The 23,686-nt window shown below is 41.3% G+C and overlaps 1 protein-coding gene across 1 annotated transcript in view; it reads right to left on the bottom strand.

Annotated features, from left to right (window-relative positions):
- Positions 1 to 2,470: 2,470 nt before the first annotated feature.
- LOC131971387 (myosin-7B-like) overlaps positions 2,471 to 23,686 on the bottom strand; it is a 37,394-nt gene continuing 16,178 nt past the window's right edge. Inside the window, exons 14-45 of the mRNA XM_059332810.1 lie at positions 23,056 to 23,226; positions 22,124 to 22,303; positions 21,583 to 21,715; positions 21,425 to 21,501; positions 21,227 to 21,314; positions 20,617 to 20,734; positions 20,416 to 20,539; positions 19,759 to 19,895; positions 19,513 to 19,683; positions 18,798 to 18,882; positions 17,761 to 18,003; positions 17,512 to 17,688; positions 14,691 to 14,836; positions 14,523 to 14,613; positions 13,385 to 13,542; positions 12,390 to 12,621; positions 10,389 to 10,515; positions 10,187 to 10,305; positions 9,321 to 9,517; positions 8,425 to 8,608; positions 8,168 to 8,333; positions 7,659 to 7,783; positions 7,426 to 7,541; positions 7,159 to 7,345; positions 5,457 to 5,666; positions 5,252 to 5,377; positions 4,957 to 5,047; positions 4,208 to 4,287; positions 4,000 to 4,104; positions 3,821 to 3,916; positions 2,810 to 2,953; positions 2,471 to 2,734 (exon numbers count right to left, since the gene is read on the bottom strand). Of these exons, the coding sequence (XP_059188793.1) occupies positions 2,723 to 2,734; positions 2,810 to 2,953; positions 3,821 to 3,916; positions 4,000 to 4,104; positions 4,208 to 4,287; positions 4,957 to 5,047; positions 5,252 to 5,377; positions 5,457 to 5,666; positions 7,159 to 7,345; positions 7,426 to 7,541; positions 7,659 to 7,783; positions 8,168 to 8,333; positions 8,425 to 8,608; positions 9,321 to 9,517; positions 10,187 to 10,305; positions 10,389 to 10,515; positions 12,390 to 12,621; positions 13,385 to 13,542; positions 14,523 to 14,613; positions 14,691 to 14,836; positions 17,512 to 17,688; positions 17,761 to 18,003; positions 18,798 to 18,882; positions 19,513 to 19,683; positions 19,759 to 19,895; positions 20,416 to 20,539; positions 20,617 to 20,734; positions 21,227 to 21,314; positions 21,425 to 21,501; positions 21,583 to 21,715; positions 22,124 to 22,303; positions 23,056 to 23,226 (4,416 nt within the window). The 3' untranslated portion in view covers positions 2,471 to 2,722. The remainder of the gene's footprint in view (positions 2,735 to 2,809; positions 2,954 to 3,820; positions 3,917 to 3,999; positions 4,105 to 4,207; positions 4,288 to 4,956; positions 5,048 to 5,251; positions 5,378 to 5,456; positions 5,667 to 7,158; positions 7,346 to 7,425; positions 7,542 to 7,658; positions 7,784 to 8,167; positions 8,334 to 8,424; positions 8,609 to 9,320; positions 9,518 to 10,186; positions 10,306 to 10,388; positions 10,516 to 12,389; positions 12,622 to 13,384; positions 13,543 to 14,522; positions 14,614 to 14,690; positions 14,837 to 17,511; positions 17,689 to 17,760; positions 18,004 to 18,797; positions 18,883 to 19,512; positions 19,684 to 19,758; positions 19,896 to 20,415; positions 20,540 to 20,616; positions 20,735 to 21,226; positions 21,315 to 21,424; positions 21,502 to 21,582; positions 21,716 to 22,123; positions 22,304 to 23,055; positions 23,227 to 23,686) is intronic.

Genomic DNA, 23,686 nt, shown 5'->3' with positions numbered 1-23,686 from the left:
TTTGCAAATTCCTTTTCTCATTTTTTGTTTCTCATTTATTAATATGACGGCGGACAGACCGGAAGCGGGAAAATGAAAGTAGCGTGCTAACTTATTATCAAGCATAATAAAGTTTTTTTTAAATGACAACGTATTATCATACACTATTATAGGCTACTGTTACACATGTATGGTTCACATTTATTTTACTCAAGTGAAACTATAACAGCTGGTTGTTTGGGAGAACGTGATACATTATTAATATTTTAGCTGAATGTGTGAATGCACAATGTGACAACAAAAAAGGGGGGGGGGGGGGGGGGGGGCGCACTGTTTCCATTTTTTTGTATTTTATACTTTGGTAACCGGATCCAGCTTCACTGTTCACATTTACTGCTGAGTGTGTGTGTGTGTGTGTGTGTAGTTGGACAGAAGAAGAAGTGAAAGAAGTCAAACTTTTCATCAAACAGCAGCAGGTATTTATTTTATTTTCAGACTTCAGTGAGAAACATAAACACTGAGTGCAGTAAAACTCACATATTAATAATCAAACAGCTGTTTATTCTGTCAGTCTGCAGCTGATAAACATGTTTGTAATTTCTCATCCTGCAGACTCAGAGACTCGTTCTTCTCACTGAACATGTTGAAGTTGTTAGAAACAGCTGACTAAGATTTATTTATGAAGACACACTGAAGGTGCTAATAAAGTTCTCAGTGTTCAGCAAAATCACAGTCATCAGATTTAATGATAAGATCAAAAACTTCACTGAAAGCTTGTTGAATAGCCTATATAATATACTGTATGTAATATATATAAATGAAATCACTCACTGTCTCACTCTGTTCCATCTTTAACTCTCTAAGCTACAAAAACATGCAACACTTTTCACTTTTTCACCAATATTCAGGAAGCTTTCACTCAAAATGAAGAATAAAAGCAGGAATCAGGGCCGAGACCTCATCACACTTTAATGTTTGAAGGTATTCAACAGGTCTGCACCGCAGCGACCACACTGCAAATTATTTGTGTCTTACCAAGATTAAAAAAAACATTGATTTAGAAGTGTTAGATATTTTATCTTCTTTTAAGAGTTAATTTCCTATTTTAACTTTCTGGCCCCACTATAATTTCCTCCCCTTTCAGACCATTTAGGCTGAAAATGTCCACTTCCAAAATAATGCAATAAAAACTTTACAGATTCATATTTTTTTTACTTCTGCATTTTAACCCTTTAAATGCCAGTTTGATTGCATGATGTCAATGATGTTTTTCATGGAAAAAATAAACAAAAAAATTGTTATTTTCCATATAATAAATCATTTTTGGCTGGGGCATTGGTTTTAATCACAGTCATGGCTATGTCAAAGATTAAAAACAAAATTGATTTTGATGCATTTTTAGTTTTTGTGTAGTGTCAGATGTAAATGTAAAAACCCATTTCATGTCACATCAGGTTATCAAACTGTCATTTAAAGGGTCAAAATCCTCAAACGATTGAATGTTTGGTCATTTTGAGCAGGGCGGGAGTTTTTTAAGAGGATTATGTGGGAAAAAGTAGAAAAAAACATTAATCTGTAAAGTTTTTATAGCATTTTTTGGAGGTGGACATTTTCAGCCTTAAGGGCCTGAAAGGGTAGTAAATTTGTACACAGGGTATTATAGACCCGTTAGAAATTTTGACATTTTAATTGCAAAATATATAAAGAAAAAAAAACATTCTTCCAAAAACCATGCCATTTGCAGTATCACAGCCAAAATTATTGCCAAAAGAAAAACGAAAATGTCCATAGTGGTCCCAGAGGGTTAAGTGTTCAACATGCTCATTTCTAGATTATTATTAATTCAATAAATCTTGTCAAGTGAAATTATCTATCCGTGCAGCAAGATAATTTACCTCAGATTTAGTGTTTTTATCTTGTTTTTAGACACACCTTTTATGCAGTGCAATCAGAGGCTCAGAGGCTTCAGTCTGACTGCAACTCAACCAACGAACCAACAAACCAACACGCTGCAGACCTGTTCACATCCTTCAGTACTATAAACCTGTCTGTTTCAGCAGTATACATTTTATATGCTTCAGTTGTATAAATGCAGTGGGGGAAGAGGTATTCAGATCCTTTACTTCAGTATAAGTACTAATACCAAACAGTGAAATGACTCCACTACAGTAAAAGTCCTGCATTCAAAACTTACTGAAGTAAAAGTACAAAAGTATCAGCATCAAAATGTACTTAAAGTATCAAAAGTGAAAGTCCTCGTTATGCAGAATGGACCCACTCAGATTTGTTTATATGTTCTAAATATATTATTAGATTATTTGTATTGATGCATTTGTGTAAGTATTTTTTGTGTTTTGTGTTTAATTACTTAATAAACTCAACAAATACTTTAAATGCATCATGTTTTTCATGTTAAATCTTAACCTGAAAAGTAACTAAAGCTGTCAGCTAAATGTAGAGGAGTAGTACCTCAAAATTGTACTTAAGTAGACTACAGTACTTGAGTAAATGTATTTAGTTACTTTTCACCGCTTGATAAATGTGTATTGTTCAGTAGTAAAGTGCTCTGCTGTCCTCCAGCTGTCAGACGTCTTGTCTCTGTGTTTCAGTGGATAAATAGAAACATATTGTCGTGTTTCCAGCAGATGCAGATCGATGCGTCCCCCGTGATCCTGGACTACACAAACACTTCAGACACACAGCAAGCAAACGTCACACCGATCGTCTGAGAGGAGGCGGAGCTTCACTCGACGATCTGCAAGAAGACAAACGTCAGAACTCGTCAGAATCTGTTTCTGATCAGAGAGATACGTTCCAGTGAGGGACTCACCATGGCCACCTTGCTGGACTGTTCGCGGGTTCGGATCCGCAGCTTGTTGACGGTGGTCTCTGCGATGTCCGCTCTCTCCTCGGCATCGTCCAGCTCGTGTTGGACCTTCCTGAAGCGCACCGTGCTGCAGTTCACCTGCTCCTCCTGTTGACAAACACACACACACAACAACAGCAGCTGTCACTCAACTCTGAACCTGCAGAGTTTGTCTTGGCCACATGGGGGCAGCAGAGCAGAGAGACAATAACACAGGGAATCCACAGGGTCTTAGCCCTCTGGGACCACTCGGGACAATTTCAGCCATATTTGTCATTTTTCACTTTGCCTCGGGGCAATCGCACCGAGCACTGGTCCCATATGGCAATAGCCCCGAGCACTACTGTTATACTGTGGATTTTTTCTTCTTCTTCTTCTGGGCGCAATTTCGTCCCGCTACTAGTCCTACAACTTGAAGAGTTGCAGGACTATATTAAAACGTGCGGTTTGATCGGGATCGGTGTGCTATTACTTTTCTCTACAGAATACAAATTTTTCGCGACGTACCGGATTAATATTTTGAACCTCATAAGACACAGCTAAAAAAAAATATCTGATTTTGGAAATGATGGGGGGTTTTCTTTTCAAAGCACAACCATGCTCAATGGAGAATTTTAAATGTTGCAAATGTGAACAAAGGTGATAAATATAACATAAGACATAACATGAGGATAACATCTCGTTCTATATTTTTATGCTAAATATATTTGACTTCATCTCTGGTTTTACCTATCATCATCAAACAAAAACTGGCATGGAGTTTCAAGCCAGTACTTTAACAGGAAGTTGATGGCAGGACTTCATTTTTTTTTAAATATTGTGACTTCATGAAAATGTCATGTAATTCAATGACGCCAGTGTGATCTGTGACTCCAGAGGGTTAAGAACACAACAGCAGCAGGACATGGATCTGGTGGAGTCTTGTGGGATCAATCTGTCCAGACGTTAACCAGTTCCCTGTAATCTGAGACTCACAGCGCTCTCTGCTTGTCTCTTGTAGCTCTTGACTTTGGACTGCAGCTTGTCAACGAGCTCCTGCATCCTCAGCAGAGTCTTCCTGTCCTCCTCCGTCTGCAGGGACACAGAGACGAGTATTGAAAGCAGCAGCAGCAGCAGGACACAAAATCAGAACCAGCAGAGATCAGAGATCAGACCTGATAGGTGAGCTCTTTGAGTCTCTTCTCGTAGCGACGGACTCCTTTCTGGTACTCCTCGCTCTTCTTCTGCTCCAGCAGCAGCTCCGTCTGCAGCTCCCTCACCTGCACACAGAGATCAGCTTTACCTGCTTATCATCTCATCAGGTCAGCTTTATACCTTCTAACATTAATCGGCTGCAGAGACAACAGAAGCTTCCTGACTCACTCTGGTCTCCAGCTTGTGAAGCTGTTTCTTTCCTCCCTTCAGAGCCATCTGCTCCGTCTCATCCAGTTTCACCTGCAGTTCTGAGAGACACACTAACACTGTTAACAACACCTGCAGCTGCACAACACTCAATGAGCTCGGTGTCGTGCACTGAACCAAGAAAATACAAAGAAATACAGTTTCATAAAATCAATGATTTCACATCATCCAGCCAAGAGAGGTCTGTCTGCACACTACTGAACTACTAAACAGCACATTTCATATGGCAGCATTTATAAAGACAATAAAAAACTAAATTTTCTGACAAGGGTATTACACAATTCAAACATTTGTATGTAGGTGGTGTATTGGATAGCTTTGCCAATTTGTCGTCTCGCTACGGCCTCCCTTGTCATCATCTATTTCGCTATTTTCAAACCCGCAGTGTGTGTGTGTGTGTGTGTGTGTGTGTGTGTGTAAAACTCATCTTAAAACCTATTTTTATTCCTTGGCTTTTAACCACACATGAGACTGCTCTTGTTTTTAGTGTTTTATGGTTTGCTTTTATTTATTGTTTTTTAAATTGTTTTTTTAAAGCAATGAAACTATTTATTTTAGTGTTTATTCCTGTTTAATTTATTTTATTGTCCCTTGTTCTGTTTGTTTATGTACAGCACTTTGTTGCTGGTGTGGTCGTTTTAAAGTGCTCTACAAATAAAGTTGAGTTGAGTTGAGTTGAGTGTGTGTGTGTGTGTGTGTGTGTGTCAGACCTTTCACCGTGGACACCATGTTCTTCTTCATCCTCTCCATGGAGCTGCTGTTGTCCTGCTCCTTCTTCAGCTCCTCGGCCATCAGAGCCGCCTGGAGGAACACAAACCCAAAAAACAAATAGCTGATAAGAGTTTAATTTAAGAGCTGAAAGACATGTTCCATGGTTTTCTTGATCATGATTTTGGTCATTATCAAGAATAAAACCCTGACTGTATATTCCCTGAAACACAAGAACACAGAAACGGTCAGACAACTGAGGGTTAATTATGGTCAGAGGACAGGGGACAGACTGACGTCAGTGAGGGCCTTCTTGGCCTTGTCCTCGGCGCTGCGGCTCTCCTGCAGAGCCTCGTCCACCTCCCCGCTCAGCAGTGACAGGTCGGCCTCCAGCTTCTTCTTCTGGCTCATCAGACCAGAGTTCTGCACAGGAAGCAGCGGTCAGCTGATCGGTCATCATAGTAACAGTCAGTGAATCAGCGGTCGGCATCTCCGTGGTTACCTGAGCTGAGACCAGCTGCAGCCGCTCTGTCACCTCCACCAGCTCGTGCTCCGCTAGCTTGCGGCCGCGGTCCGTCTGCTCCAGGACGCCGCGCAGCTCCTCTTCCTCCGCCGCCATCAGGGCACATCGGCGCTCCAGCAGCACGATCTGCTCCCTCAGCTGGTTGGACAGGTGGACTTTGTCCTCCAGCTCCACCTGCTGCTCCTTCACCTGTGAGAGGACGAGAGGAGAGACACATCTGGAGACATCTGGACAACTTCTCTGCTCCTGCTGCAGCCCAGCCAACCAGGGCAGCAGACTGTACAGCTCATCAGGTTTATTTATCACTTTCACATTAAACTCCTCGATGCAACAACAGAGTTTAAACGTCTTGGGTCTTACTTTAACTTTTCAGCAGTGTTGTAGTCAAGACCACCTAAACCGAGACCAAGTCAATACCAAGACTATGAAGTATCCAGAGACCGAGTCAAGACTAAGACCATTCCCAGCCGTCTCCTTTGGAGTTGCTTTGCAGAATTTGCAGGTTGCTGTGTTTTCCTTTTTTTGTAGTTGTGCAAGACTACGGTGTTTTGAGACCGAGTCAAGACCAAGACTACGGTGTATCGAGACCGAGACCGAGACCAAGAGTATGGTGTATTGAGACCGAGACAAGACCAAGACTACGGTTTATCGAGACTGAGTCAAGACCAAGACTACGGTTTATCGAGACCGAGTCAAGACCAAGACTAGTTCCAGCCATCTCCATTAGCACTGTGTTTTCTTTTTTTTTTAGTTGTGAACAAAAAATCTTTGTGGTTCAGGTAACATTACAGACGAGTTGTCGACATCTTCTCACGGCCTCCACTCACATGACCTTTTGAGGGGGGCGTGTGAAAGGAGGCGGGAGGGGTGACAGCCATTAACGGTGACAACAAAAACCACAGTAACGATATTAACAAGTAAATCGAAAAATGCACAGTTGTGGTCTTGACCAGTCTTGAAATAAAATCCCGAGTCCGATTTGTCCGAGACTGAGACAAGACCCAGTAAAAATGCAGTCGATTCCGAGAAGAGACTGAGACCTTCAGTCTTGAGACCAGTCTGGAGACCAAGGCCGATCTTGAGTACTACAACACTTGCACATGCTTTTCAGCATCTTTGTCATGTGATGAAGAGTCATGCATCATCTGCAAACAGCAGATTCCACTCATGGACACTCTCCACACTCGCTGTTTTTTTTATATTTTCCTCAAAAATAACACAAACTAAAGAATCTGAGCTTTCAGTGACATGGCTGCTAACAGTAAATATTGTTTATATTGGATGCTCCCAAAGAAGCAGAGGAGGTCTCTAATTTTTCCTGCATTGAGAGAACAAAAATGAACATTTCATGGACCATTTCTTGAAATGTAAGAAGTTGACTAATGTTCTGGCCTCAGGATGAAATCTACATTATTATTTTAATTTAAGGTTGATAATCAGCGGCAGACTTTGTTTTACCTCCAACTGCCCCCAACTGAAAACACAAGTTCAATAATCCAAACATGGCAGCCTGAAAGCATCAGGAAACTTCAGTACTGAGTCTTTTCTTGTTCTATATATTTGTTATTTAATGTCTGGATGACAGCTCTACCTCAGTCTCCAGGTGTCTGATGAGTCTACCTTGGTCTCCAGGTAGACCCAAGAGAGTCTACCTTGGTCTCCAGGTGTCTGATGAACCTACCTCAGTCTGCAGGTGTCTGATGAGTCTCTGGCTCTCGGCCGCCTGTCTGTTGGCGTATCCCAGCTGGATCTCCATCTCGTTCAGGTCCGACTCCATCTTCTTCCTCAGACGGACCGCCTCACTGCGGCTGCGGACCTCAGCCTCCAGACTGGCCTGCATGGTCTCCAGGGAGCGCTGGTGGCCCCGCCTGGTGGACAGCATCGTTATTACTACAGAAACATGATGCTTTCACCTGTTTTCAGTTGGAGGGTTTGAAGCTTCTGGTACCTGAGGTTGTCAATCTCTTCGTCTTTCTCTCTGATCTTACGCTCGATCTCGGTCCGGATCTGATGCAGCTCCATCTGGAACCTCAGAGTCTTGCTCTCCTCGTGCTCCAGAGTGCCCTGGTGGGGACAGAGACTGGTTCACTAACAGAGCTGACAGGTGAGTCAGTGGTTCAGTAACAGAGCTGACAGGTGTGTCAGTGGTTCAGTAACAGAGCTGACAGGTGTGTCCAGTACCTCTGCGTCCTCCAGAGCTGCTCTGATGTCGCTCTTCTCCACATCCAGGATCTTCTTCACTCGCTCCAGCTCGTAGATGGTCTTCCCTCCCTGACTGATCTGATCTGTCAGATCCAGAATTTCCTCTGCAGTCAAACACACAAAGTTATTCAGTTTATCTGGATCCATCGGCAGACTTTGGACAAATGGTTTCAAGCCTGACAGACGAAGTCAGTCAGAGTGTTTTAGAGATCCCCATATCATCACAAAGACAAATCACAGATTGTTTAGTCTGATGTCAGTTATGAAAGAGTCTGAAATTACTTCCCACAACACTTTTTCTTTTTCAAGCTATGAGATGTGTAACGTTTGTTTCCTGAGAGATGAATGTCAATAGTAATGATAGAAGTCTGCCTCTGTTCATCTCAGGGTTCCCTCCAGATTCTGAGACTTAAAGCTCAACTCAAAGATCTTCTCTTTAAGTCCATAAAGAACTCCATCTCCCTGCTGCAGATGACCTGAGAACGTACCTTGTAGGTTCTTGTTCTCCCGTCTCACTGTCTCCAGATGGTCCAGAGCTTCTTCGTAGCAGTTCTTGAGTTTGAAGAGCTCGGTGCTCAGACTGCGGGACTCTCTCTGCGACGCCTCCAGGTCTGTCTGACTCTCCTCAAACTTTAGCTTCCAGTCACTCAGCAGCTGCATCGAACACAGAGAGAGGCTCAGCTCTGTCTGACTGATATCCCCACATGTCCTGTGGTACACTGAAGGTTAATCTGCTGCTGCTCACCTTGTCGAAGTTGCGCTGCTTCTTGTCCAGAGCCAGCGCCGCAGCGTTGGTGCGCTCCAGCTCCACCAGCAGCTCCTCGATCTCCGTCTGCAGACTGTGTTTGGATTTCTCCAGAGAGGAACATTTGGCCTGAGATGTCTCCACGGCCTCCTCCGTCTTCTGCAGTCTGACCACCAACTTCTTCCTGCAAACATCAGAACAAAACTCACATCCTGAGCTGCAGAACTAGTGTAGAAAAGGCCCCAAAGTTGGGACATATTATGTTTGTTGTGTGATGTACAGATGGAGTGTTGGTCAGCTCATATAGGAGCGACCCCCCCTGCTGGTTCTGTAGCATAACTGACGATTAGAACTTGCACGTGCCATGTGTAGTTGTAGCATTTAGCTCACCTGCCTTTGATTGAGTGTACGTCACGTCACGTGTTATGTTATTGTCGCTCCACTCATTAGTGTGATGTTTACAGTGAGTATTATGTAAATGTTGCCATGTGATGTTGTTTATATGTGTGTTAATGTGTTAGTAAGTGTGCCTCAGGGCTGTGATAGTGGTAATTGAAGGCAACTGGATATTTAGTAATTTCAGTACTCCTTTATTATGTTTATTAGAGATTGAGAGCTTTATTCATATGTGTATTTCTTTTTATTGCTTTGACATAGAAAAACCACATGACCTCATTGTCTGCAACAAGAGAAATAAACCACCTGCACTAGTCATCACCTGCCTCTTCAATTGGACCCTCTGAAAGTTAATTGGCCCTAAGTTGGTGTTCTGGCCAGCACCCTGGTGTGAACTATGTGATAGAACATGAACTAACGCCAGATACAGCCTAGTCCCAGTGTCTTCACTACAACCAGAGAACCCAGTCCTCCCAGCAGCAGCAGTCACAATATCTTACTTTGCGTCCTCCAGCTCCTCTATCCTCAGCACGGCGTCCGTCTCGTACTTTGCTCTCCACTGCACCACCTGTCCGTTGGCTTTGGACAGCTCCCTCTGCAGCTCGGCCTTGGCCTCCTGCTCCTCCTCCAGCTGCTCCCTCAGCAGGCTGCTGTCATGGCGGGACGACTGCACGGCGTGGGCGAGTGCCACGCGGGCCTGAGACCAAGGTTATTATAGTTAACGAAAACTAACGAAATAATGAAAACTAGAATTGAAAAAACATTTTCGTTAACTGAAGTAAAAATACAAAATGGAGTTTTTAAAAAAACGATAACTGAAACTGTATTGTGTTGTTACAGAACTAACTAAAATTGTAGTGAAAATGTTCTTTGTTTTCGTCTTTGTCAACTTTTCTCATAGATGATCTAGTTTTTCTATTTCTCCGCCGCTGAGTGTGTGTGTTCCTGCTTTGTGGACTTCCGGGAGATGCACGAGTATAATTACTGCAATGACACCATATGAAATATGAAAATTCAATACATAAACCGTTCAGTTATTATGGTAATCCGAAGTGCACATGTCTTCAATTTGTCCATGATATTACAAATTACATTTTTTTTGCATTGGTGCTTAAAACTAAAACTCACTAAAACTAATAAAAACGAAACTAATATGAAGCATTTTCAACAAATTAAAAACTAAACTAAAACTAGCAAACTCTGTCTAAAAACGAATTAAAACTAACTGAATTTGAAAACAAAAATTCACAACAAAATTAAAGCTAAGACTAATGAAAAATCCAAAACTATTATAACCTTGCCTGAGTCAGTCACCTGTCTGCTTCATGCTGACATGAAGAGAGAGAGCTCTGTGGTTCAGTGTTACCTTGCTCTCCTCCTCCAGCTGCCTCTTCAGGTCCTCGGCACTCTGGCAGACGCCAGCCTTGGAGCGCTGCAGCTGGCCAATCAGAGCATCCCGTTCCTCCAGGCGCCGGCTGAACTCGGCTGCAAGGAAACAGAAAGAAGACGTTAAGATTTGAGTATTCATGCTCTTATTTAATCATATTGTATGTATGAATGTGTCGTACCGGTCTCTGTGACGGCTCGAGTTTTCTGAGCAGAGACCTGGGTGAGCTGTCTCTGCAAGTCCTCGGCTCGGCTCCTGGTCTCACTCAGCTGGTCCTCGAAGGCCCGGCACATCTTCTCCACTGCTCCCTGCAGACACACAGAGAGGAGAGAGTTGATCTGACGAAGCTCAATCTACAGTCATGGAAAAAATGATTAGACCACCCATTTTAACCCATTGAAGACAGGAAAGCTCTACTCTACCATTAAGGCCGGGACAGCGGATATGTCATTTTGTAGTATTTGTATATTTTTCCACCTATTTTCGGTCTCTTGGCCAATGAAATGCATCAGAATCATGATCAGAATACATGTGGGAGTGTCGCAATGCAACATCGGACTTTTCCAGAACTTTGAAATCATGGCGGAAGACGACTGTAGCGGAGGAGCTCAGAAGTAAGTGACGGAAGCGATCTTGATGAAAACAGCGCCGATGATTTAATTGCTGATCCGGACTTTGAACCCTCGGAACCAATCGACCGGCATTTATGGATGAGGAATATGTTTTTAGACGACATATTTTCACCGAAGTACAGATAGATTTGTGGCCATCTGGAGATAATAATAATATTATTAATAATATATTATTATTAATAATAATAATAATAATAATAATAATTGATTGTGATGATGATATAAGAAATCATGACTGTTTATGTCTTATATTACTTTATGCGTCGTTGAGTACCCTGAAAAGTGCAATATATAAAATGTATTATTATTATTTATTAATATTACAGTAGGGTAATGAGAACTGTCTTGTTCTTCCAGTGGTCATATCATGTTTGCATCTTGCTAATGGGCATGTATTAGTATTATGCATAGGATTTTTATTCAGTCAAATGTAACATTTGCTGAGTTTGTTGATTTTTTAAAAAACTTTATTGAAGGTTTGGACAAATAAACTCAACTTCGTATGAAAGCCACGGGTATAAGCTCTCAAATACTTTTTGAATTTCATTTTGGATTTTCATTTTCATTTTCTGCTACAGAGGCTGAAAAATCTATTATTTAGTAGGTGTTGAATTTCCAGAAAAACTTTTTTTAGGGGTTTTAGGGGGTCATCTGAAAATCGCCCATAGGTTTTCCAGGCATTTTTTTCCAGGCGCTTTAGGTCTCAATGGGTTAATGGCTGGTACAACTAAAGGTACATTTGTTTGGACAAATATAATGATAACAACAAAAATAGCTGATAAGACTTTAATTTAAGAGCTGATATCTAGACATTTTCCATGGTTTTATTGATAATAATTTTGGTTATTATCAAGAATGTTTCCATGACTGTAAATGTAAAAATGACCAAGAAAGCACACAAAATTATCGAAAAAGCCACAAATTGACCATAAATACAGTCATAGAAAAAATTATTAGACCAACTTGTTTTGTTTTTCATTTTCTTGTTCATTTTAATGCCTAATAAAGGTAAATTTGTTTGGTTTTCTTGATAATAACCAAAATCATCATCAATAAAACCATGGAAAATGTCTAGATATCAGCTCTTAAATTAAACTTTTATCAGCTATTTTTATTGTTATCATTATATTTGTCCAAACAAATGTACCTTTAGTTGTACCAGGCATTAAAAGGAACAAGACATTGAAGAAAAGGGGTGGTCAAATCATTTTTTCCATGACTGTATGTTTAAAGAGCAGTGATGCTGATTCTTCTGTGACTCTGCAGACGCTACAAACTGGAGGAACGGCAGTTAAAAGATTAAGGTGCTCGGAGTATTTTGAGTATTTGTGGGTCTGTGATGATTTTATCACTTTTTTTTAAAACTGTCCTGTAGAAATAGACTCAACAATCTCCAGACAGATTAAAACTCTAACTCTCTTTATAACTAAAAGGGGTTAATTGCTGATAACATAATGCAGATCAGTGTCTCTCATTAGACCCTGCATGTCTTTTCTTTCTGTCTAATATTCCTCATCAGTCTGAGCAGGTCTCGGTGTTCTGGTCCTGACCTTGTTCCTGCTCAGCTGCTCCACGTTGGCGGCCAGGTCGTCTGCCTCCAGCCTGAACTCGGCCTTCTCCTTCTCCAGCTTCTGCTTGGCTCTCTGCAGCGCGTCTATCTGCTCGCTCAGCTCCACCACTGTGTCCGAGTGCTTCTTCCTGAGCGTGGCAGCTGTGGCCTCGTGGTGAAGCCCTGCCTCCTCCAGCTCCCGCCGCATCTTCAAGAAGTCCGCCTCCCTCTTCCTGTTTGGTAAAAATATTTATTACAACTGATCCTGATGCTGTCAGCTCCAACACAAAGATCTCTACTTTTATCCGCTGTGGAAGTTCTGGATATGTCAGAGAGACAAATGTTTATTTTCTGGGTTCACGACATCTTCGGGAGCTGCAGCACCAACACATCAGAATCAAGAGATTTATCTGTGATTGAATGAGAATAAACAAATCTAAAGGTGTTGACATTACTACAACATGATGCTGAACTGGTGCTTAGTCAGGTCTGTCTGCAAGAACACAAGAACACTGCTGTTAAAAACGATGGTTTTCAGAATGGAGTCTAGTGCAGAGTAATAAATCAATGGATATAATTTATTAGGACGTTTTAAATGGATTGCTGAACAGTTTAAGGAGTTTTTAAGAGACTGAAACACAAAATAAATAACACAAAAAGTTTCTTGAAACATTTTGATCAAGATAGAAATTAAGGGATGCTTTTATGTTATTTGGTCAATTTCATGGGTTAATATGACTGAATCAGTCTGAAGCTAAATCAAGAGCTTTATCTGTGATGTAATCTAAATAAATAGATCTAAAGGATGCTGAAATAACTGCAACATGATGTTGAAGTGTCTGAAATCTGCCTGTGTGAGTTGGAACTTTATCTGCATTGTGTAATTCTCTTCATTTGTAAGACAGATTCTCGTCTCATCACGTCTTTGCATGGACTCTGTCAGTAACTGTGAGCGCAGCATGAGGGGACATGAATGTATATTTCTGAGTGTCAGACCTGTTGAGAGCGATCTGAGCGGCCGAGGCTCCTCCCGCCTCCTCCAGCTTCTCCCCCAGCTCCTCCAGCTCTCTGCTGATGTCGTTTCTCTGGCGTTCGGCTTTGGAGCGCCACGCCCGCTCTGCCTCCAGCGCCTCCTCCAGCTCCTCTATACGAGTCTAAGGGAGAGACCACATGCACAGTTTAATCGAGCTATGGTGAAATTCGATTTTGGTGCTGATCAGACTTCTGTCCTTGTCCCAGTTTACATCAACTGAGAAAATGGAATAACTGACGGGAACGTGTCCTCCTCCTCAACACTGGGTGGCGATATGCGTTGTTTCAGCAGGTTTCTGTTGACCTATTATGTCATAAAAAAAGTGAAAGGAGGGAAACCGGCATTTTCCAACAACAACAACAACAAGATGGATGGTGATTTTGAGGGGCAGACAAGAACGCCGGATCCTGTTGGAGGGCTACAACAGAGCCTGTCTTCGGTTCGACACTTTGTGCCGTCACTACTGACTGGGTACTGTGACCGGCTCTCTTGGATGTTTATGTTCTGGGATCATATGCCATCGCAGGCGGGGGGCAGAGCATGCGTTGTTTTGTCATACATGCCGACGAAAATCGATTTCTGATCGCATGATCTGGGTGTCTTAAGCGAAGTTGGAGAACTCAGACATCAGTCGGACTAACACGTTTACATGCACTTCAGTTATCCAGTTATATTCGGATTAAGGCAATAACTCGTTTTGTGTCATGTAAACGTACTGAGAGAGTAGTCTATGTTTCTGCCTGTCACACACTGAGGGACAGCGAGTGACACACAGCTGTTGGTTGTTTTGTTTTATTTTATTTTTTCTTCTTTTTTTGCTGGGACAGTTAGATTGTATAAATTATATATTGATTGTAATTCAAGGATTGTAAATATTGCTTTCTTTTATTGTTATTAGTTTTTCTTTTCTTTTAAAATGAATAATAGAATTATAATAATTTATTGTAAATATTGCTTTCCTTATCTTGTTATCTTTTTTTCTGATGCTTGCTTTGGCAATATATACATTGTTACGTCATGCCAATAAAGCCAATTGAATTGAATTGAATTGAATTGAGATCAGGAGGATGAACCGGTTTGACTCCGGACAGTCAGACCAACCTGAAGCTCTTTGATCCTCTTCTGCAGCTGAGTCACCAGACTCTGCTCGTCCTCCAGCTTGGACTGAAGCTGACTTGTCTCAAAGTCTTTTCTGTGGAGACAGAGAAGGAGAGTTGGATTATACTAGTAATACTTTAGCGATTAACGTCTGAGAGTTTGATCCTTTACTTGTTTAGTCTCTCCTCCATGTCTCCCTTCTGGTTCTCCAGGTCCCTCACTGAGTCCAGGGACAGCTTCAGGTCTCCCTCCAGCTTCCGTTTAACTCGTTCAAGCTCCAGCCGAACCTTCTTCTCCTGCTCCAAGGAGCCCTCCACCTGCAGGGAGGAGATCCACCAAACACTGCTCATCACTTCCTGATGCTCACAGCTTCATAAAGCTCTTTATTTATCATCATCCACAAGGGTAGAACTTTAGAGTAGAAATTATTAGATTAGATAATACTTTATTGTCAGCTTTCGCCAAAATTCATTGTGCGGCACAGACACCTGATTGCATGACAGAAAAGACAAACACAGAGACAATACATTGCACATTTACACCTGACATCAGGGTCCATTAATGAATCAGTGAATCAGGTAGTCGGCGTTGTTGTTCCGAGTCCTTAGATCAGTTTTTGGAAGGATCCTCTGAGTTTGATCTTCCTAAAGCAGGGAACGGCAGCAGGACATGTTCCCCGCTCAGAACGTGGCCTGCGTTGGATGAATGTTCCTGCCCAGTCTCAGCAGGCTGTTTGATAGGCAAGGTCATACATTTTTACAAGAGGCTGGCCAACGGGAGCTGATACTATTCTAGCATGGCAAACAATGGCAGATAAGATCAAGAAATTGCTGTAATCAATATTTTTATTTGCATTACTTGAACATGGTCTCTCATGTCCTGTAAGAGTTTTATAGAGATCCAAGTTGGGGGGGTGGGGGGTCGTCGCCTGGTCCCTTTTTATTTTTAATTTTAATTTTCCCTATTTTTCTTTTTTTTCCCATTTATTTCATTATTATTATTATAACTATTATTTTCAATTTGATTGTAATGTACCTTTTAATTTTATCGGACTGCTGTACTTGTTCTGTCTTTAAAAGCAATAAAAAAGTAGTTCACAAAAAAGAAAAAGAGGCTGGCCAACGATTTGTGAACACATATTCAGTTGTTTAAACAGTTTTAATTTTGACACAGCGGACAGACATCCGTACCAGGCAGTACTGCAGTACTGTAAGACACTCATGATGGTAGAGGTAAAGAATAAAAGCAGACTGTTTGCTTGTTCCAAAGGACCGAAGGCGTCGGAGAAAATAAATTCTCTGTTTTGTTTTGTTGCACACAAACTCTATGTGATCTTTCCATGTCAGCAGGTCTCGGTGCAGCAGTCGACCGACTGCTACACCAAGATATTTATAGGAGGATACTTGTTTTCTATGTTCACCTTGAACCATGATAGGAAGAAGCAATACTGGTGGAGTACCAAACACCACTTCTTCTGTCTTTTTTGTGTTAATTAGTAGTTAATTAGGTAATTAGAAAGCCGTGTGTAACCCACATTAAAAAAACTGCATGAATATGATTGAAAAAGTGAAATTAAATGTGTTACAATTAATGAGTAATTCAAATGCTTAAACAGTCCATTAAAATGTATAAAAATGTTCAGTTAAAAGTCAGTTAAAATAAGTAAATTAAGAGCTCAATCTGACAATTAAAATCAATAAATAAGTTAATTTACTTAAAATATGTATATTTAACTTACTGAAAGTCAGTACCCTTTGCCTTTAATGCGAAGTGCGGGGAAAAGGAACAGAGAGCCGATGAAAAAAACTGAGAAAAGCAGAGAGATTAACTGCCAGAGCGGTAGGAGTGTTGGATCCTTTTCATTCTTTGAACTGAACTGAGAACATTACTGGAAAGTGAACTTGAATATGAGGTATTACATGTTTTTATACTGTTCATAATTATCACTGTTATGAATGAGGTTTAATTGTGTTACATTTCACTTCATTTGATTTATGAATGTGTTTCTTTACCTGTGTAAGGAAGGAAAAGAGTTAACTCAAAGAAAAACTGAATTCAAACTAGGTAAAACACTTAACCTAAGAAAGATAACTACTCATAGACCGGTCTAAAATAGGCAATCTAACCAATCAAACTGCTTGATTAGGTGGTATTCTGAAACAAAGTCTTGCCTAAACAAGGGAAAGAGAGTGTAAACTTGCCTTTATTTTATGTCTTTATTTTACCTGCAGGTTATTGAAAAATTATTATTAGTGTGTATTGCCTTTGTTGTGTTTTTGTGTCTGTTATCAGTAAAGTGCCGGCTTTTGTATTTAAAGTTTGGTCTAGTTTTTTGTCGTTTCCCCACTCCTTCAGAACCTAGAACTGGTCCATTAGCACACACTGTAACAAATTGCTGTAAGAAAACAGCCAAATTGTGACAGTAACATACTGTTTTCCATTAAAAAGGTATTATACTGTAGAAAACAATGCATTCTGGGCAATATCTGTAGGTAGCTTGCCGTTCCCCATAAAATATATGCCATATCATATATATATATGATATTTTCTAAGCCTCTTCTTGTCCACATTTTTAATGGCTGTATTTTGTATTTTACTTAACTAACTCATTCAGTATATGGTATATTAAATTACTGAGTTTACAGTAAACTCAGCGCTTAATTCATAGTGATTGATTCAGACAGCAATATGCTCTATTTACCAAAAATGACTGCATTGTATACTACAACAATATTGCAACTAGCTTCAGCACCATACTGTGTTTTAGTCTACTGTAAAAATCAGTGAAATGCAGGATTGTACTGTAATTCAGTATGTGGTTTTATCATATACATAACATACTGTAAAGTAAATTACAGTAGGGGAACTGTAGAATTAACAGTAGAATGCTGGCAACCCTGCTGCCAGTATTTTACTGTTAATTTACAAAACAATTGTTTACAGTGCATGTAAGGTTATATCGGTGATATAGGTGCTAGACGTGTCTCCTTACGCTGTCCACCTGCTGCTCCAGCCGGGCCTTGGCCTTGGCCAGCATGTTGACCTTGTCCTCCTGAGCCTGCAGGTCGCTCAGAGCCTGCTGGTGAGCTTCCTGCAGGGCGGCTTTCTCTCGGGTCAGGGACGCGATGGACTCGTCCAGGACACGGATCTCGTGGGACAGATTCTTCACCTGCAGACGGCAGAACACAGATATTTAATAATCAGTTCTCAGATGAAGAGAGAAGCTGCAGGAGGACGTCACCTTGTTCTCCACTCCGTGTCTCTCCTTCTCCACTTTGGCCAGAGTCATCTCCAGGTCGTCCACGTCCTTCTTCAGAGACACCGTCTCCTCCTCCAGCTGGCGCTTCTTGGACATCAGCGTGGCGGTCATCTCCTCCTCGTCCTCCAGACGCTCCTGCAGCTCCTTCAGCTTCGACTCCAGAGAGATCTTAGACTGGATCAGCTGGTTGCAGCGTTCCTCTGCATCCGTCAGGTTGTCCTGCTCCTGCACGGGGCACGCGGAGAAACTTCACAGATATTACAGATAAAAAACAGGTTCTAAAGGTTCTAGATGGATGGCAATAGATTTGTTGGGTCTAATCTTACAATTCCAAAAAGAGGAATGGTTGTTTTTTGAGAAAAATAACATTTTTTTCCCCAAGAAAATAGAAAAAAAGGACAAATCTAGAAAGAAACACTGAACCCTTGTGTTATCTTAGGGATCAAAAATGAGCCACCACTAGGAAACTTAATGAACAATTTTCAATGTGAAATTCGATGACTTTTCCTAGGAAGAATTTTCCTAAATCCCCCAACGTGAGAAAAAGTCAAACATTGTCTTGTTCATATTTCTATAAAAATTGTTCATGAACAGGCTACAGATATTTTCTTAGGCAGCTATAAAATAATTTTCATACCACAAAAACCATAAAAAAACATGCATTCATGCGAAAAAATGATGCTTACACCTATGCATGAAAATAGACCACAATTTAGTATAAAACTTAGCAGTAAACCAGGTCTGACAGGTGTGTTGTAATAAAAACGAGTGATAAAAACTGATTAAATCTGCTCTGTAAGAGGGAAAACCCCGATATTCATACAGTTTGTGATGAATGACAGGTTGTTTCTTCATGCAAAATAGATTTTGGTCAATCAAGCTGCTTTATTTTAGGGATTTAGTGAAGGTGGGTCGTTTTTTACCTTTATGACAAGCGGTGAATGTAGAAAGGGTTAAAGGGATAATAGTATCATAACAGTTTAAGAACGAGTATAAATGAATGTGTTTCAGTGACTCACAGCCTGGAGCTGCAGAGCCAGGTCGTTCTTTTCCTGAACCAGAACCACCTGCCGCTCCTCGGCCTCCCGACGCTTTGCTTCCGCCCTGCAGAGAGAAACAGAGCAGAGAAACATGCAGCTGGTTTTAATAATCATGTCACCCAACATTCATGCCCCTGCAACTTTTCAAAGCAACAAATGTATTTATTTGGACGTATAATTAATAATCGCTGAGGTGAAGCCTCAGTGACGCTTGTACCACTCTTCCCCGTGCCCACATCCAAATAATCCAGACCAGCCAGTAAACTTGCAATGTTTACTCAAAAAATTGCAGGAAAAATACAGAAATATAAAAAAATATATAAATAAAAAAGAAAATTAAATGCAGGGAGAGAGAGAGAGATCAAAAAACTGTACGGCTCCACTCCCCACTTGTCCTGACTGACCACAAATTCACATTACCAACCAAATAACCATTACCAAAGAATCGTGAGAGTGACACATTAAAGGTGCAGTCTTCACTAAATAAAAATACATCTGTCCAAATATATTGTAAATATCAAAACATGTACATATTGTAAATATTCTTATTCTTAATTCTTATGAACTTCAACTATTCTATTCACAAAAACAAACTGCGTTTAGGCTCCTACAATAGTCATGTTAAGATACTGGCTGCTGCACAGACAATAACAGAATCATGTCTCGCTGAACAACCTGTTTATGTCTGTCTCACCTGTCGAAGGCCTCTTTGAGCTTCTTGAACTCTTCCTTCAGAGCAGCCAGTTCTTTCTCCACCTGAGCGCTCCTGAGCAGGGGGCGGAGCTTATAGAACAGCATCATCCACGGCCACGTCCTCACGGAGAAGAAGGCCTGCAGGTTGAACTGGATCACCATGATGGCGTCCCTGAGAGGAAAACAACCTTTATCTCTCTGTTTATTCTGATTGTTTCATTTACTGACGTGTTGGTGTCACTCTGACCTCTGCAGCATCATCTTCTGTCTCTCCATCCTCATCAGCTTCCCCCGGGCCATGGCCTGGACAATGGTGAGCAGCTGGGACAGACGGGCGTCCCTCATGTCCTCCAGCAGACCCAGCAGACCCGCCTTGAAGAAGACCTGAAGACACGAGCAAACGGCTCAACACTCAGAGCTCAACACTCAGCTGCATCTTTACAATGTTCAGTCTGAACTTCGCATTACTTTACTTTAATACTTTATTTTTGGATAGGAACAGTGCACATTCATCAACATCGAAAAACATCTTTGTAAATATGCCGGATTATAGCAAGGCTGCTAGTTTGCATCCGTAGTCCCTAAAAAAATAAAAATAAATACAAATATAAAAGACAGCAAGTACATAGGTAAGATACAAATAGGGGAGACAACACACACACAACACAACACATACCAGACCCAGACAGGATATAACTATGCAATAAACACTAATGTTCAAGTTGTCTCAAGTCCAGTTAGAGTCACACTTTTGTTGTGATTTGAGTCATTGTTTTGGATTTCCTTTAAAAGAAGAGAGAGGAAAAAGGAAAAAGACTTCCCTTATTGTCTCCGTCTAACCTCAGCAGGATTATTTGCAGTACTCCTGCTGCAGTAGTACTCGCAGCTGCTGTAGTATTGTTACCTTGGTGTGTCCGAACTTGTACTGTGTGTGGTCGATGTCCAGAGAGCCCAGCAGCTTCTCCACGGCCTTCCTGCTGTCCACAAACGAGTCCTCCGGGATGGCACTTGGGTTCAGGATCCGATAACTGAGAGAAGAAAAGTCCACAAGAAAGAGTCAGAAGTGTGTGTGTGTGTGTGTGTGTGTGTGTGGTTCAGGACTGACCGTTGTTTGAACTCAGCGTACAGGATCCGGTTTGGGAAGCCCTTCCTGCAGATCCTGATCCCCTCCAGGACTCCGTTACACCTGAGCTGGTGCAAGACCATGAAGGGGTCCATTACACCTGAGACACAGCAGGGACGTCTCAGTGAGTCCAGAATATTTCAATATTTTAGAAGTTATCTACACTGCTGTGAGTCAGTTAATGTTCTAGTGATGCTCTCTGGATCTGTGGAAACTCTCGTTCATCTCCTCATTTAATGCTCAGTAATCGCTCTGCTTTCACTTTCTCCACCATGAAGCTTTTTCTCTGATTTCACTGATTTGAGTTTTGGACAGTTGGTGGGACAAATAAAAAGAGCTTTAAAGCCAGATGATAAGTATAATTATTAGAGGACAGATAATAAATAATGAAACTAATTGTTCAACAGACAAAATACTCTCGGAATTCACTGCATTTGTTTCATGGGAATATATAGGAAACAGTGATGAGGACAGCCTGAACTGTTAGCATATTAATTGCATATTAATATGTGTTATTAATGTGTCAGCTGTCTGCTGTATGATGAGCAGCTTTACGGCTTCTCGGCATTGTGCTGCAGTCGCTGTTTGTCACCTGGACTCTTGTCGTCATTTGGGATGATGCAGCGGACGAAGTGCGGCTGAGTGCTGCGCAGGTTCGTCATTAGCTTCTTCAGATTCTCCTGAACAACACAGACAGACAGACAGACAGCTGGAGAACATCTGCCTCTGAGCAGCTCAGGTATATTCAGGCCCAGCTCCTTCCATCTCTTGATCCTGTACAAATCTTTACCTTGTGAAGCTGTGAAACCGTCTGGAAGGAAGCAGCTTTCCTCTTCCTGTGTTTGCCTTCAGCCTTCGGGTCTCCGGCTGCAGCCACAGATCAAACTTTACTCATTACTGCACACACAGTATCTGTTTGATAAGTCTCTGAACAGTTCGTGTTGTTACCCATGTCTGAGCTGATGTAGTCTTCGAACAGTCCGGCCATCAGCTTGTGGGATGATTTCTGGAACAGCGCCACCACCGTCTCGTTCAGAGGATCTCTGTTCTTGTCCAGCCAGCCGGTGATGTTATAGGGAACCTGCAGCCACGACACGGGCAGGACAGATCAGCTGAGACTCAGTAAACATTGCAGCAAAGTCCTTGGGCCTCTGCCTTTCACAATTTACATGCTTCCAACTGGCTTCAATTATGGAAAACAAGAGTTTTATCCCAATTTTATTTTGTCCCATATAAAGTTCCTGAAACAAAGAGGAAGACTGACAAAGAAGACTGATTAAAAGTCAGTGCTGAATCTGGGACCATTAACCAAGACTCATTTTAGTGTCTGTAGATATGGACTCAATACAAAATAATGCATTTTAACATATCAGTAACCAGTCTAAAAATAGGACCTTAAAAAGATAACCAAATTGACTGTTAGAGGGTCGTATTGAACCAGCCAACCTGTAAGTGAATCCTCTGTAACAACTTGGGCAGAGTCACTCACCACTCCGGCATAGTGAACCACCTCGAAGTGTGTCTCATATTTACGCTTCTTGTCAAGCCGCGGCCTCTGAAAGTTAGGCGACTTCCCCAGATGGTTGTCGTACAGTTTGGTCTTGAAGCTCATATCGGTTGCCTTGGGGAACATGCACTCCTCCTCCATGATGGACAGGATCCCCATTGGCTGAAAAACACCCTTGTTAATCTCTGATTGTATCTGTGACCATCAGAAACACTGAGGGCTTTTGACCCCTTAGCGTTCCTGCAAATTCACCTTAAAATGCTTAAAACCCATATCAAAGACAACCCAAAGTCAATTGAAAGCTGTTCTTGAATAGTTTGGAGTAAATCTGGTTTTGGTCACGTTTGAAAGGTAAAACTTTATTCCCAAAGAGTCAGAATAACTGAAGGTGCTGCTGTTCTTGAGTAATGGGAGTTAAAACACACTGAAATATATGTTTTTTAGGGTTATAAATGTATTTTAAACCAAAAAGTCAACTAGATTGGATAAACTGGACCTCTGCCAATGCAAAGTGACCACTTTTGAAGGAATATTATTGATAACTGGATTACTATGAGGCTTCAAAGGTACATTGTGTCATTTCTGTAATGTGTTATTGGTCTGCCAGAAGCGTTGATATATTTCATCAATCAATCAAATAATCAAAATGACTTTATTTATCGTCTGGTAACTTTGGAAGAATGAGACAGCCTGATAGCTGAAGGAGCGAAGGATCTTTTGTATCTCTTCGGCTGTTATGGTTCTATCTTAAAATGTTAAAATGTGATTTTAATCAATAGAATCACAAGAATCTTAGCTTTTCAATGATATGTAGCATGATTATCAACTCAAACACAGTAGCTTTGTACATAAGTGTAATAGTGTAATAACAGTGTAAAACAGCCCTTAGCGCTAAGACTAAATGTGAGACCCACCCTCTCAATGAGGTCGATGCAGGCCTGCAGGTCCAGGCCGAAGTCTATGAAGGTCCACTCGATGCCCTCGGCCTTGTACTCCTCCTGCTCCAGGATGAACATGTGGTGGTTGAAGTACTGCTGCAGCTTCTCGTTGGTGTAGTTGATGCACAGCTGCTCAAAGTTATTGAACTGCAGGAAGAGAAAACAGAAGGCCGGCAGGGCTTCAGACAAGATTTTATAGATAACAGAATAAAAGTCCAGAGAACCCTTAGCCCTTAGAACCTGCATATTTAACAAGGGGCTTTTTAAGGGGCTCAGACCTTAAGCTGTTTCCAGGTCATCATCTCCTGTATTTTAAAACGCCAGCAGTTTGTACAGCAGGCTGCCGTCTATCTACAGTAATCTGATTACACAGCTGAACACAGAGTAATATGGATCCAATAATATAGCTTTAATAATCTCATATCATAGTTTCCTTTAAAACAAAGGCAAAGCTTCATGTCCTCCAACAAGAAAACTGTTTAACAGATTTATTTATTAATGTATATACTTTAATGAGCCAAAAAACGGTGAAATTTAAGAGATACTTTATACTTTATCTTATAAAAAGTGAAGTCATCTACACTCTCACTCTCCAATCCTGAGAAAA

This window comes from Centropristis striata, chromosome 5 (genome assembly GCF_030273125.1).
Source record: "Centropristis striata isolate RG_2023a ecotype Rhode Island chromosome 5, C.striata_1.0, whole genome shotgun sequence".
Taxonomy (NCBI): Eukaryota; Metazoa; Chordata; class Actinopteri; order Perciformes; family Serranidae; genus Centropristis; species Centropristis striata.
This window is presented reverse-complemented; position numbering and strand designations above follow the sequence as displayed.